This window comes from Notolabrus celidotus, chromosome 22 (genome assembly GCF_009762535.1).
Source record: "Notolabrus celidotus isolate fNotCel1 chromosome 22, fNotCel1.pri, whole genome shotgun sequence".
In the NCBI taxonomy this organism is placed as follows: Eukaryota; Metazoa; Chordata; class Actinopteri; order Labriformes; family Labridae; genus Notolabrus; species Notolabrus celidotus.
Window position 1 is genome coordinate 12,420,935 of NC_048293.1, and position 15,529 is coordinate 12,436,463.

Here is a 15,529-nt window from a genome sequence, read left to right on the forward strand (position 1 = left end):
TTTTGTTGCAAATATGGTATAAAAATTTAATGTTGCTGTCCATGTTAGCATGCTTAAAAAAAACCACAAATCAACCAAAATCAGGAGAAGCATTGAAATCACAAAGTGACGTGTGTATATAAAGTACAGCAGTGCTACTTAGTCTTTTTTTTTTGCCCATTTTTCCTGTTTTCTTAACAAAATAGAGGTTTCCTCGATGCCTGGTGGCACCTTGTAACGAGGAGCAAAGCTCATTGACAACTCTTGATTTCATCTCCTTCAACAGGAGGGATAAGCTATTATTTACAGAACATTTTGTACATCAAACATTCAGTCATACAATCCAAACACACAGGGAACTGACTCTTTCAAATATATACACAGATAGACTTCCACACCTCACTCCATTTTCAAGTGTGCAATGATTAATATTAAGACACCTTAATCAGCTTTCACACACACACACACACACACACACACTCACACACACACACACACACACTCTCTGTAGGCTAGGCTGTTCATGATCACACAGGTAAACTATTAAAAGGTTATTTTCTTGTTCCCCCCCTCTCAACACAAGGAAATACTTCTCTTGCTCATTACTAAATCAATGTGCAAAGAAAATATAAAAACACACCAAAAACTGCTCCTCCCCCTAACAGGTTCATTGGCAGTCAGTTCATAGGAAGCCCACACTTATATGAATTCATTCCAGACAGAACACACAGCTATGTACATGAGGCATGGTGTTATAGAAAAAAACAAACTGAAACTTTCAGAACTTGAGAGCAGAGTTCCTGACAGTGAATGAGGCAGATTATTGTTTAAAAAAAAAAAAAAGGGCATGCTCCTTTGTGTCTCAGGAGCGCTTCAGTTCAGATAACCTGCGGAGAAGCTGCTGCTGTCGGGTTTTGAGGCGTTTCTTCTCTTGGAGTTGCCGTTTCTCTCTGCTGTGAAGGTCAACAAGGTATTCCGTCGCATGGGTCAGGATAGCAACCTTTGGGGTCTTGGCCGACTCCAAACCAGGGATCTGATCCCTTAAGGCGAGGAAACGAGACCGCAGATCGTTCCTCCTCTTCCTCTCCAAGAAGTTGTGGTTCCTCCTGCGGTCAGTGTCCTCTGTGTCAGAGTTCTGGGGGGTCTCTGAGGGGGAGGAAGGCTCGGAGCCAGAGGCAGAGGAGTTCAGCGAGGAAGCCGTGCAGGTACGCTTGCTTTGGGGCTCTTCGTCATACTCCTCCTCCTCTTCTTCCTCCTCATCTTCATCGTCGTCCTCATCATCCTCAGGTTCAGGGTCACTGTCAGGGGAGCGGGCAGCGTAGTTGTGCTGCTGCCGGTGGACAGACATGTGGAAGCGTTTGGGGCAGGGGTCAGCCCGGACTGAGATGGTCACTGGTTTTCTGACATTCACGAGGCGCACTCGGCTCTGCTTGCTTTCTACGGTGACCACGTCAATCTCCTCTTCATCATCTGGGATAACACAGGAAAAAGACTTATTAATACACAGGAAAATGGTTTCAAAGGTGTCATGTATCAGTGTGGTCATTAACACCAAAAAAACCCCACTTCTGCAGAAGAAAGAGCAGGCAATCAAATATTAACTAAAGTGACTTCAAGGAAGTGCATTCCAGAGTCTGATATGCAAATCAGTACTCCCCCAACTAAGCCCAGCAGAGACTGAGGTGTTAACAGAAGTGGTCATCCATGCCAAAGCTTGCAGGAATTCAGGCTTTTGTCATTGAGCACTGACCATTCATCAACTATTTAAATGAGCAGAATGACTGTCAGGAGGCATTCTCTAAATCTGTAAATGTGAAAGAGTAACTCTCACGGTGTGTCTTTGAGAGTGTGTGCGTTTGTAGTAGTAATAAATCATCTGGACTTGGTCACCCCGCCCCTCTGCCGCACTCTGATTGTAATGCAGAGCCAGTGGCAGGTATTGAACGAGGGGGAAATTCAAGTAAAAGTGACGGGGGCGCGGTTTTTAAAAGATAGCGCTAGTCTTCTGGAGAGCATGTGGCGCAATGTCATAGTGAGCTTAAAAAAATCCGGATGAAAAGGTGACTGACTGTTGTACTTGATAACCCCGCTGCACCACAGACCATAGTTATGCAACAGCAGCCCAGCTCTCCAAATTACGCATTGTTAGAGGGTAATATAATCCCGAGGCAGGGGCAGGGTGGGGCAATTTACAGCATGACTGCTTCCTTACCGGAGGAATCAGAGCGGGACTCAGATCCAGACGACGCCGGCTTCCTGCAGCTGTTCGCCGGGAAGGTGAGAACAGCCGCGGGGTCGACGCAGTCTGTCGCCGCGGTGGGGAGTGCGCCGGCGGGGGAGACGCACTGCGCCTTGCTTGGTCTCACGGAGATCTGCGCCAACGGGGGGACACCAGTCTGTGCCGCAGCCGATACCACCTTCCCGCTGACCTTCTCCAGCTGCTTACTAGCGGAGAAACTACTCCACATGCAGTCCTGAATGATGATGGAGCTAAGATTGCCGAACAGCTCCTCACTGTCTGGGACAAACTGGCCCTCACACTCCTCGTCCTGACCCAGGACTTTGGACAGCCAGTTCAGCTTGTCCCCCGGTGAGAGGTGCAGGGCAGCTCCACTCAGAGTCCGGGTGGGGGACATGGGAGGGGTGGGCAGCAGCTCAAACTTTTTCCATATGTCCTCGCTCGGCGCAGTTGACTTGTAAAAATCCTCCTCTGTGTCGAAATCGTCGAGAAAGTAGTGCTGGTAGCAGTCGAACTCCATGCTTCCAGTTTATAAAATCCTCTCAAGAGTTAATTCCCAGGAAAGATCAAATGTTCCCTCCGAGCACCTTCAACCTGAGGGGAAATATCACAATGATTAGCCATGATCTAACTAAAACAGGACTACTTCCTACCATACTTCAAGTGTCCTTTAATGGACTCTTTATCTCATCCTCCTGACGGCAGACTTTCACCAAATGGGACCACATTAATAATTGATCGGGGATCTTGCGGATGCACTCCTTGCAGTGATGGACTCATCTATCCAGACACATGAGACTATTACATAATGTAGTTATAGCCTATATGAGGACCTGCTCTCATAGTGGCGTTTTCAATGGCTAAAATACTCGGATGTCAAGGACTTTTGTGCGTAAAAGTACTCAGTGTTACAGGCTGCGTTTCCTGAAATGTGGGCAGCGCTTTGTTTCCTCAGAGCAGTCATGTGCAGAAGGAAAGAGTGGGCTCAGACTCTCACATAACCCCTTGTTTCCTCGTTTCCTCATTTATAACTTTCACTGCAAGACTCAAGAATAAAAGGACTCACCAGCTCTCCCTGAAACCGCAAAGTTAAATTCAGGGCATGGAAAATCCCTCCGCAGAAAAGTGTACCCGGCGTACAGAGATCCCACAGATAAAAGCAGTCCGAGCTTTCCACAGAGATGAGATCCCTCGGCGCTGGTTTTACTCCTGTTTAAGTTCTAAGTTTAACACAACAAAAACACAAAAGCCGGTGGTTCACACAGCAGGCACAAGGTCCGCCCCACAATGTGTAATAGAAGCCACACAGTGCGTTTTTCGCGCCAGTGAGATATCCTGTTATAAGGCGATAAAAAAAGTGCAGGGAGGAGCCTCGCAAATATCTGCAGTAGATCCGGGTAACCCCCTCCGTTTGCACGAGAGGAGGGGGGGAGGCAGGCGCTAAGCCCCGCCCCGTCTACAGCTCCAATTATGGTCACAGTAACTGACAGTTCACCAGTATTTTTTTATCTCTGCAAAGGGATGTAAAGACATCTCGATTTACTACTATTTATGATAGCGGTCTCATTACAAATGTCCTTACTTGCTACAACAACACGTGTTGCAGTGCAGTGTTTATTATTTCACTCCATCACAGCATCTGTAGAGAATAACTTTATACAGATTTTAACATGGGGTCAAATAAAATATAAGGCACTACAGCTGACTCAATTTCTCAACAGTATATCCCAAATTATTATTTTTACAATTATAATGCATTTGATTAATATAATTCATTTATCATGGAGCTTGGACAATACATCAATGCATATATTATTGATGGCATTAAACATCTACTATAGGAGACCTAAAGTATTTCAAAACTTTAACTTCCCTATTGTGAAGATTTTCTGTTTGTCTCTTCCTTGTGAAATGGAACTCTAACAATACAAGACATTAAAGTATGTTGGCCCAGGCTCAAGGAAACAGATCATCGTTATTAAGGATTTCTGACTTAACGGAGAAGCCTGTTGACGCATCAGAATAATCAGCCCTTCCTATCTTGTAATTAGTGAATCAAAGCAGACAATTTTCTGAATTGTTACTTTATACAGCTACAAAACTGCAATCTTTAAGCTCCTGCGAGGGTTTGTTTGGTCATAAAATAGACTGAAATTGGTAAAAAGCAAACCAGACCATCAGGAATAAGACTGATTTTTAAACTTGGTTATTTTTTGTGTCTGAAACAGCTGCCAGGTCTCACAGAGTTGATAAACAGTGCACTGAATAAACCGCCTTTTTAATATTATCCATAGCAAATTCTCACAGGTGGTGTTATATTCAAGTTGAAATGGAGCAGGATTATATATTTATAAAAAAAATAGAAATAGAAATAAATAAATACATAAAAAATGTTCTTATACATGCAAGTAGCAACATTTGTCCATGGGAAAGCCAATAACAGCACAAACTTAAATTCCTCACATGAGCATTAAACTTTTTTGTTTATGTGTTTTTTGTTTAGTATTTTGTATTGATATGTTTCTAATGACAGCATATAAACCAACAAAAATCAAAACCAACAATCCAATTCAAAAGATACAACCAGCTACAGTCACACACTTGAAGACGCCTGACTAAAGCGGAGGGGCACAGATCACCCAGACAAATGTATCCAAACTTCACAAAAGCAAACAGATCATTACATATCATTCACATATGATGGGAAAAAATACATAAACAGGAAAAAAAACAATACTTAAATACATATGCAGTCAAAATTAGTCTAATTCTAGTCCTAGAATCTTCACATTTTCATTGATACTTTTGGTTCTCAGTTTTTCCTTGTGGGGAACCAAAACTAGTTCATGCAGCCAGATTCTGAAGCATGGTGGAGTTTACTCTTCATAAAGTGTGCAATGTTTTGGAGTCAGTAAAATATTAATGTCATTACTTGGACTTTCATGATGATCTTATTGCAACAATGATTTATAAAGTGAACCCTTCACACTGTGTGCTTATATATTACAACTTTAATGCTGCACAGAGCAGGAGAACTGTGTCTTACAATAGTTGCATGCTGCATTTGAGGTCATCCGCACAGCAGTTTAGTTCACCCTGTAGCACAGCGGTCATGTCCAGTCTTCAGTCTTCATTGTTGTCTGTGCCCCAAAGCCTGACATAAAGCTGACATGTCTCAACCCTGACGCCAAACTTTAGGTTTTAAATGATCCCCCCTAATCCTACGGAAATCAGCAGAGATCGGGAGTCTAATTGGCTACCTAATTTTGATCAGCTGAGAATCGCGTGTTCTCGCTTTTAGGTGGTTTTTGTCTAGATGTTAGATGCAAGTTGTATATATGTTTGAGCTTTTATTTCTCAATCTGTAAAATATTACTGATTACCAACTCTCAGCACATTGGTTTGAAAGGGAAAACAATGGAGGCTGTAGGGCAGTTTGTGTTGCGGTGTAGAAGTTGTTGATTTGCAGCAGCAACAGGCACTTATTTGTGTAACAAAAGATAGGAATTTAATGCAGAAAGCCCTTCATTTCCATGTCAGCATCTTGACAAAAAGTGTATGCAGGAGCTAAAGGGTGACTTCTGTCTCAAAATACAAACGTTTTTCACAGTGCAGGGTGGAGTGCATCTTTAAACGACCAGCATTAGAGTACAAAAGAGCACAACGAGTACACAAACAGTCGCCATTCAGCTGCTGAAACGTCTGCAGGTGGTGAAGAGAACAAACTTCTTTACAGAGAGAGAAAGCTTCTTCAGAAACAAACAACTTAATGTCTTTAACAGACACTTTTATGTTTGAGAATTAGAATTGTGTTTACAGATCTGCCAGAGAAAAGGAAGACCACCTTGTAAAACCTAAGTGCACTCAATGACATGAAATAATCAATTATTTTAACACTAACCATGATGTCACCATATTGAAGCAGGCGATGATTAAGTAGACACATTATTTCTTTACCTTGCTTTAACAAATGCTTTATGTTAACTGGTGAACAAGAGGTCAAAGTTCACCAACGTCTCATGACCAAACAACGCCAGGTCAAAATGGAACCCCGCCTGTGACCTCGACCTCTTCCTGTCTCACAAATTGATCGGTTTGGTCCTTAGTGTGCACGTCTGTGTCTTAATTAAGCATCTCAGTGGATGGACACAAAGACCTGCAGTACCTCAGGTCGCACTCAGGCTGGGCTGATGACACTGATTAGTGATGGACATCTGCTGTCAGCGTCCGGCCTCAGGTCAGACATGCTCCCCTTAATGTGTGGCATCTTCTAGTGTGGTATTTGGTCAATATCATACCAATTATTAAAGTTTGAAATAACTAAAAAAGAAAATACTTTATGTTGCTCTCGAGGTCCAAACTACAACTAAAGACTTAGGCAGGAGAATCCTTCCTTTTTTTTTCCTGACGACTGATACCCTTGAATGAATTCCCCAGCAGCACAACATAGCACTTCACACCACCAGACAAATAAAATGACTCTTTTGAAACTCTTTAACCAAATTCGACAATAAAAGTCTCACCACATGGCTTCATTCAGTTGCTTTTCTGAAGCTTTTGAATGGCTCACACTATCTTTCCAAGCCAAGTTTGTTTGCTGTTGATTATTTTGCCCACTCAAATATGTGCTGGGTTTAATTTAGAGACTTAAAATTCAGTTTTTGCCTCAGACACTGAAGTTTGGGAAACAGTGCCAACATAAAGAACCCATCAGCACTGGTTTAGGATATTTCAGCTGTATTGTGCACATTCACTATCAGCAATTGAGTTGACCTTGTTGTCAGACATACATTCAAAAATGAAAAATCAGTTCTTTAAACCTTTCATTTTACTAAATATTAAAGCTCCTGTGATGAGTTTTTAGCTCGTTAAGAAATAGACAGAAACCAGTAAAGGTGTCTCTTCATGACTTATAGAAACAAATGAGACCATCAATGATAAGAGTGAATATTTCTATAGAGTTACCCTTTTACATGCTTCACTGTAAAGAATCTTGATGAGTAGAACATTTGACAACTAAAAGAATATAGTATTAGATATTTTGTGGAGACACTACTTGTGCATGTAACAAATCAAAATTTAGCAGAGACTGCTTAGTCCTCAGGGGGAGCCAAACAAAAAGTATCTCACAGGAGCTTTAAGGGCCTATACTCAGGACTTTACTGGTAATTTAAAAGCCAATACACATTTATAACTTGCTTTACAGTGCTCCTGTCTGATTGTAGAAGTAATCCCACATTTCATCAATTTCATTTTGATATTTGTTTCTTTTTGGTTTCTTTATTTCTTTTTTTTTTTTTCTTTTTTTTAAGCTAACCTTCTGTTTGCCCCCTGTGGACAATGCTATACATCTTTCCCCCCTGCTGATGTTGTCCTATACATACATAGGCAGAGTTTTCTGACACAAAAAGTGAGTCTTCTTTCATTTACAGACAAACGGTAACTCCCTGTGATTTTCTACTGTGGAAAACCTAAACAAAGCCTGTTTTTCAGCAACTCAGTTCATCTGATGTCTACCCAGCTTCAGAAGAAAAATAGCTATATGGTTATTAGTCTTCATTCTGATGGTCTGCTTTGCTTTAGTGGCTCATAAAGAGGCATCAAAATACATTTCAGTCTGTTTCATACCCAGCTAAAAATTCCTCACAGGAGCTTTGAGTAGGTATGATACCCTTAGATTTAATAACTGGAGGAATTTCAGGTGGTTTATTTGAGGTAGTTTGAATATTTGAGAGTTTTTAACATGGTTAAATACATCATGAAAATGTTTTGTGTAATGTATTGTGCTATCAGTTTAAATTTGATGCAATAATGTTCTTCATCTAAAAAAGCTGAGCAGTTTAAAAATAGACAGAGACTTTTGCTAACTTTAAACCTCAGGGATGTGATTTTTGAGTTTTTTGTACCCACAGAGCCTGTAGATCTTGTAATTCCACATCCCATAATTACACAGAGGACCAACCTTCAATCTGCTATGTTTGGAATATTTCACCCCAGCCAAAGAGAAGGAAGAAACAACTTTGGTCCGATAAAATTCAGATGAGGCCCTCCTCCTCCTCTTGTTCCTTCATTCAAACTTTTTCCTCAGCCGGGACATTGTCAACGTAACAATGTTTAACTCCAACAATAGCCCGCTCTTCAAGTCATCTCCCAGCTTAACTTCAAGTACCCACCATTGTCTTTTATTGTCTTAGAAGCATATGTGTGAGGATGGTAAAGAGGAGGTGCTGGGGAAGGGGAAGGGGTGGGGGGACTGAATCCACCTCTGTAGAGTCCTCATGTTGTCTCAAACACCCACTCAGCCGCCTGAGTGATATCGCCCACAATGCAGTGCAGGAATCTGGATGGTTTTCAGGGGCTGTCTTTGATAATTGTCCCCATGCGCAACACAAGGGTTCATCCTCCTTTTTCCCCACGACCTCCTGTGACACAGAAACCCACTAACCCTGACCTCTGACCTCGAACCACCCATCGAAAAAATACACACAGTAGCAGGTTTGAAAGTAGGACCAGTGACCCGGAGCTCAGAGAAAAGCCATGCAGATGAGAAAAGACAACATAAATAATTCACACAAGTGTTATTGCTCCCCAGGGATGTAAAACAGCAGTCTGACACTCCCCATGAAAAATACCATGAGAGTGTGAGCAGCAGGGAGCCCCAGCTTGACCTGCAAACAACTTTTACAAACCAAAGATCTATATTTAGCAACATCCAAATATTACTGTTGATGTTATCAGCTGTCTCTACATTTCCTCCTCAGCAAAGCACTGCATTTGCAGAGCATATTTAAAACATGACTTCAGTCTGGCTCCTTGACCCAACATTAAATTATGCATACCTGCTGTTCAATTTCAGATGGAAACTACATGTGTGACTTCATTATTAATGATGGACATACTCATGCCATAAATATATGTGGTTTCCTAGCCTGGTGCAATGTTTGCTCAGGAGAAGTAGAATTTAACATCCAATTACCAAACTGTAACACAAAGCGCACTGAGAATAGCATGGTAGGGACGTACTTTATACATGAACCCAAACAATGAGTAATTGACTTTAGGTAATAGAAGGGCTGTAATAGTCTATCCCTGGGGATGCATCTGGGTACAACCACTGCCTCCCTGCAGCAACAAAGAGACTGATGTAGGCTGCCCTCTGCTGTTTATTTTGTGTAAACATCTGATTATCTCTGCAGGTTCCTGCAACGGTAGAGAGCAGATGCTTTACATTAAAGAAAACTTGTAACTTTATTAAAATAATCATGATAAAATTACATGTTGTAAATTTCTTTCATCTGATATAATAAAGATGTAATGCAAAATAAAATGGAAACACTTAAAAATACTCCAAGTGTAGATATCACATAGTTATATAAGTTTAGTATTTTTTACTAAATGTACTTTCAACCACTGACTTTATGCTTGCATTACAAGTTTTATCACAATGAAACGTAGAATTCAACAAGTGTGATAGATCTGTGTATTCTGTATATTTGAGGGCATAGCTTAAACAAACTCTGCCATCAGATCCTTCCATGCTCAAGCCAAAGCTTTTGAGAGGCAGCTCATGTTCTGAAAAATCCAGTTTCAAATTCAGTTTGACGGACAGATTTTCATGGAGCAGGCTAGTTTTTCAGCCTCAAATGTACAGTGGTATCCACGTATTCGAGTGCACTTAAACTGCAAATTATGCATGACTTCTTTTGAGGCTTTTGTTTATTTTGAATGTTTGAATGCATGCACCCTTGACCATGGAGAGCAACAAGGACACAGAGGATCTCTATAACCAGTTGTCCGTCACACTATGTAAACCAATTGATTGCAAGATTAAGAAAAGAGAAGATGCAAAGAATTTCTTTCAGTTTTGTGAATTATCATATTTTCTTATAAATACATAAAATTGTACAACAAAAAAACACGGAGTAGGCTATTCTGCACTGTGTTAACGCTTTAACAAGGAAGTCGGGTGGAGGTGTGGTGTTTCCATCCCACCCAAATGTCCTGTGATACAAGTCTGATAGGCTAGAATTCCGTGGTTGTGGAAGAGGGTGTTATGAGTGGAGATGCTCTGTGGCCTGTGGTGCCTCAGGTTAGCCTGAGTCCTTTCACCTGAACAGAATGTAAGCTGGGTGATGTTTGTCTCTGAGGAGGCTCTGTGCTTTCCCCTGCAGCGCTGTATCTGAAATGTGTCCATAGAGGGGAAGTCAGAGCCTATGATTTTCTATGGTATAAAACCTGTTCAAGTGATTTTCTCTCAGCCAGTGTGATCTTTCCAAACTGACCAAATTTAGAGTGGTCAGAATGCCTAACAAGTCCTTTGTAGGCCTGACTGTCTTCAGCAGTTTCGTTTATTTATTTGTCTATTTTGTATTTGTTTTGTCAGATCTTTTTATCTACAGTAGGAGCATGACAAAGGAGCATCACTTTACCTGGATTCCATTCAGCTCAACCTTGTGGTCATGAGCAGTCATTGTGTGGATCCAAAGGTGATACAACAAAATATTAAGAAGTAATGTCATGAAATACACAAGCAGACTTTAATATCAAAAACAGTTTATCACATATCAGATATCTTAATGCTATCTGTTTCTTAAAGTTGAACTGTTAGTCATACAATATTTATTTTTAGACTGTGAGAAAAAAAAGGAAATAAACAGAACCGAGATTTCCAATTTCATTGTATGTGCCAAGGAAGGGGCTTCAAAAAGACTCAACCTGAATTCATGCTCAGCAATTATTAACAAGGATGTTGATGCACCAAGCAAGGTGGCCTAAGTAATGAGACAAAGATTGATCCTGTCAAACTTTGAATCTTTACAGAGCAGTCTCCCATAATCCTAGGTTTTTTGCAGCTCCAGTTCAGAGCTTTGTAGTGTTCCACTGGTGTCCAGCAGATGGAGCTATAATAAAAGTTTCAACCTTTTGACCTTTAGGAACAGCAGTCTCCCATAATCCTAGGTTTTTTGCAGCTCCAGTTCAGAGCTTTGTAGTGTTCCACTGGCGTCCAGCAGATGGAGCTACAATAAAAGTTTCAACCTTTTGACCTTAAGGAACCGGCAAGACACAAGGGTGTGTGAACATCATAGACTGTATAAAATAGGTGAACATTCTCATTTCTTCAGCCTCCAGAGAGTTGCCAGTAAGCAAGTAACAACACTTACTGAGAAAAACCATAATGCTCGATGTATTTATATAAAAACATATGTGCCCAAATGGTTAAAAAAAACATGGTGCCCTTTTGGGGCCCCTTACATAATGAGACAGTAAGGATTAAAGGGAATATACACACTTTCTGCATTTCCAGTTGAATCAGAATATGAATATACGCTGAATTCACACATCATGCTCACACCACCATGGCATCGTGCACCTGTCCCTTATTTAGTAGTGAGAAAGTTGGCAACCCTATCTGTACCTCTCCTCTAAACATGTTATATATTTATTTTACATTAACTGAATAACTTCCATGTTATGGCCTCAAAAACTCTTTGCCTAAATGACAAATAATTACACTTAATCATTGTAGTCTTTATCTTCTAGTAAACCCTCATAATAAATACAAAAATTAGGTCTAAATTTAGAAGACCCTGGTTTACAAATGCAATTCAGGAGAGAAAAACTGTTTCAAGGTTTCCACCTCCAGAGTCTCTTTGTCTCCAGACACATACAGCCTCCTTACAGATAAATGGTAAATGGACTTGTACTTATGACACAAGATAATTAGCTTGGGAGCACAATATATTAGTGCTCATCCAGGGGGAGGAAGTGGTGAGGGTGGACTCATACAAGTACCTTGGGGTCTAAATACACAATAAACTGGACTGGTCCACCAACACTGAAGCCATCTACAGGAAAGGACAGAGCAGACTGTTCTTCCTGAGGAGACTCAGGTCCTTCAGTGTCTGCAGCAGGCTTCTGAAGACATTCTACCAGTCTGTGGTGGTCACACTGCATCATCTCATCCCGAACTGACTTTCTTGACTGCTGCTGGCATTATAATGCATAATGTATTATATTATATAATTATCTTGCTATATTATATTATGTTTACATTACACTATTATTGGTTACTACAACTCACGGTCATATTACATACCCATATTTATTTTTATTTATTGCTTAATCTGTCATTACCAACCATAATCACACCATTTTATTTTATTTTATTTTACTTATTGAAACTTCTTCTTGATTGTACTATGTCTGGGTTGCTGTAACAACTGAAATGTACATCACATGCTCTGATTTCATTTGTGCATTTTGGGTTCTGAGATTAACTTCCATGCTGAATTTAATTTCAGCAAAAAGGACAGCCTGGAAAGTTTCGGAATGAGTGAACACTGTTCAGGAAATGTGACTCAAATGAGACTGTAACTGACCAATAAAGTAAGGGATCTTACTCATTTGTTATTTTAAGCTTTTTGATCAAAACAAAGCTTGCTTTGGTCAAAATGTAAGTAAAAGTAAAAGCACATGCTGTCATACTCACAGTCAGTGAATTATATAAAGTGTTATGGCGGATTGCCTTGACTGTTGCTGGAAACGAACCTGCAGGATTAAGATGTTTTCTGTTAATGCAACTGTCATAAGACCAGCTAAGTTCCCTTCACATCCATCCTTAAATCCATGTGGGTTTTGTCTCGATGTGACGAGAACTACATTGAAGAGAAAAACCAGAGAGTGGTATAAATAAAGGGTCGTCCAAAACAGCCACTCACTGCACTTTAGAAAAATATTGGTTTTCTGTAACACCTCACACATCCCTTTCAGCCATCTGTTTGTATGTGGTCATAGGTTAATGGATGTGCATTTGTTTGTATCTTTGTTCTATCTACTAGTAGTGTGTTCAAAATCTGTACAAAAAAATAGGTAATATAAGTATAGGATTTATAAAGCAGTTATTTTCTTCTTTTTCTTCCTTTACTGTCCTCTCAAGGCCTATCTGCTGTATCTATGAGGGCCACCAGGGGGCCACAGGCCACACTTTGGGAATCACTGCTTTTGAAAAATCGTGTTGTGAACTTCACTAGCATGTCATCATCTGTTTTTACCAGGGAACAATTGTCAGGGTCACTGACTGTTTTATTATGGTATACTCTCGTACACACATTTAGTTTCAGATTTACAAAGCTGATGTCAACACTTTTTGGCATTGCACAGGTGAAAGCTTCCAAGTACAATATCTCTTTATGAGATATTAGACATCATATAAAGATAAACTTTGATCACTCAAGCAGTAGAGGACTTTGTCACGTTATGGTCTTGTCTTTCCCATTTAAATGATGACTTCTCCTAATCCCCCTTCACACACAGGACCTGTACTTCTGAGTTTGGACATTGGGGTAAGCCAGTGATGTTTGGTGTTCATGCTAATTTTGTTAACATGAAATAATAATTTTACTGAGTCTGTTTTCTTATAGCATGACTGTGACAGACATAATGAGCCTTTTACCCCAGATGACCGTCCCAAGCTGGAATTGAAGACCAAAGAAGAGGATTTCTTTACGGTATGTTCTCACCCTGTTATTGATTAAAAAGCTGATTTGGAGCTTCAGTTGAGCATATAGTACATTCTCTTCCATTCGTCTGTACTGGCTTGTTTCCAAAGATATAGCCTGCTTGGAGAATGTTGTTGAGTTATTGCACCATAAAAAGAACTCAAGAATCAAATTAAAATGCACTATCAGCCTGTGGGTGTGTTGTGTGAAAGGGTGACTGCCTAAAACACTGAAGGGCATTTTGGCTCAAAAAAAGTGACTTATTAGTGGGGAGGGCAAGAGCCTGACTTTATATCCATTGTAAATTGTACTTGAATATAAAAGTTCAAGTTCTCTGACAAGTACTCTGAAAGTAAAAGAGTTAAAAAGTTGGAAAAGTAGACATTGCTCAGCGAAGGACGTCATTTGGACAAAAGTCAAATGTTTGTATACTGTAAGCAAATGGGTGGGAGGCTTTTTGACATATATTTCCCCCTCACTGCATCTAACTAAAGGATGCAACCAACCAGGAAAGAAGTGGTGTTTTTATTCTTTGAATGAAGGTATCAAAATCGCATTTAACTACTTTTTATATGAACAGATATCTATGTGTATAAGTCAACAGAGAAGTGTGATATTTATTTTTTTGTTTGTTCTTATATCCATATAGAAAACACCATCAACAAACTAAAGTTAGGTTAAAAAAAGGGCTTAAGTTTGCTTTTCTTCTGTTTGCTGATGTGTTTAAAAACGTAATATATTGTCATTTTTTGTCCTGTTCCAGAAATAATTGGAACAGTAAATATTTCAAAGAATACATCACATTCCTGATCATGATTTTACAACATTTCCTGTCTTTTATATAGACTCCAAGCATATAAATATACAGAAAAAGGGTAGCCCAGCTAAAACCCACAGGGCGTTTGTCTTTACTATTGTTTGTTTTTTTGTATTTCCTCTAAATATAATAATGAATGAATAGCTATTGTAGCCAGGGGCGTCGCTAGGAATTCTACCCCCCTGAAAAGATATCTCAGTGGGCCCCATCACCACAGCCAACCCTACAAAATATATCATTGCTGCTATAATACTGGTTTATTTGCATTAAACAAAAATATATGCTTAAAACTATCCTGGTTAACTGATTCAAATCTAAGCTACATATCAAGATTATTAATTTACAATTTCTCCAAATGTAACTGCACAATATTGACTGTCCACCTCTTTAAACACGATTATTTGAGCCAAGTGACTTGTTGAATGACAACAAAGGGGCATTATTTGGTATAATTACTTTCAATCAGATTCAGCCACACTTGATGCTATGAAAATATGACATTCCCCACTTTAGGCATGAGACGCGCATCTCACGGAGCCGAGACTCCCCTTTTTGCTAGAGAGGAATTCTGAATGTTTGTTTATTTATTCAGACAGTTTTAGTTATCTTATTGCAGTTATGACAAAACAAAAGAAAAGCGTAGTAGAAAACACATTTTATTTCAGGCCCATTAAGGGCACCCCTTAACCACCTGGACAACAAGTTGGACTGGTCCCCTAACACAGATGCACTCTACAGGAAGGGGCAGAGCTGCCTCTTTTTCTTAAGGAGGCAGTAAGATGCTGCAGATGTTTTATCAGTCTGTGGTGGCAAGTGTGTTATTCTATGCTGCAGTCTGCTGGGGAAGCAGTATAAAACACAAGGATGCAAGGCGACTGGACAAACTAGTGAAAAGAGCTGGCAGTGTGATTGGAACCAGGTTGGACTCACTGGAGGCTGTGGTGGAGAGATGCACACAGAAGAAGCTAGAGGCCATTCTAAATTACACAGATCATC

At 40.1% G+C, this 15,529-nt stretch overlaps 1 protein-coding gene across 2 annotated transcripts; it reads right to left on the reverse strand.

Annotated features, from left to right (window-relative positions):
- mycla (MYCL proto-oncogene, bHLH transcription factor a) lies at window positions 1-5,405 on the reverse strand. Of its 2 annotated transcripts, none has more exons than XM_034675281.1 (3): window positions 5,265-5,405; window positions 2,192-2,812; window positions 1-1,449 (listed from the first exon to the last, which is right to left on the reverse strand). In XM_034675281.1, the coding sequence occupies exons 2-3, from the start codon at window positions 2,736-2,738 to the stop codon at window positions 842-844; spliced, it is 1,155 nt and encodes a 384-aa protein (XP_034531172.1). In that variant the 5' UTR covers window positions 2,739-2,812; window positions 5,265-5,405; the 3' UTR covers window positions 1-841. The 2 variants fall into 2 exon arrangements, with proteins under 2 accessions (XP_034531172.1, XP_034531171.1); XM_034675280.1 differs by lacking the exon at window positions 5,265-5,405 and adding an exon at window positions 3,285-3,566.
- Between the last annotated feature and the right edge of the window lie 10,124 nt (window positions 5,406-15,529).

What these genes read in the sequence shown, in the direction of transcription:
- mycla (XM_034675281.1), bottom strand. Translation starts at nt 2,738, where the DNA reads ATGGAGTTCGACTGCTACCAGCACTACTTTCTCGACGATTTCGACACA. An exon ending in GTCCCGCTCTGATTCCTCCG is followed by an intron (nt 1,450 to 2,191) that starts GTAAGGAAGCAG and finishes GTGTTATCCCAG; the next exon opens with ATGATGAAGAGGAGATTGAC.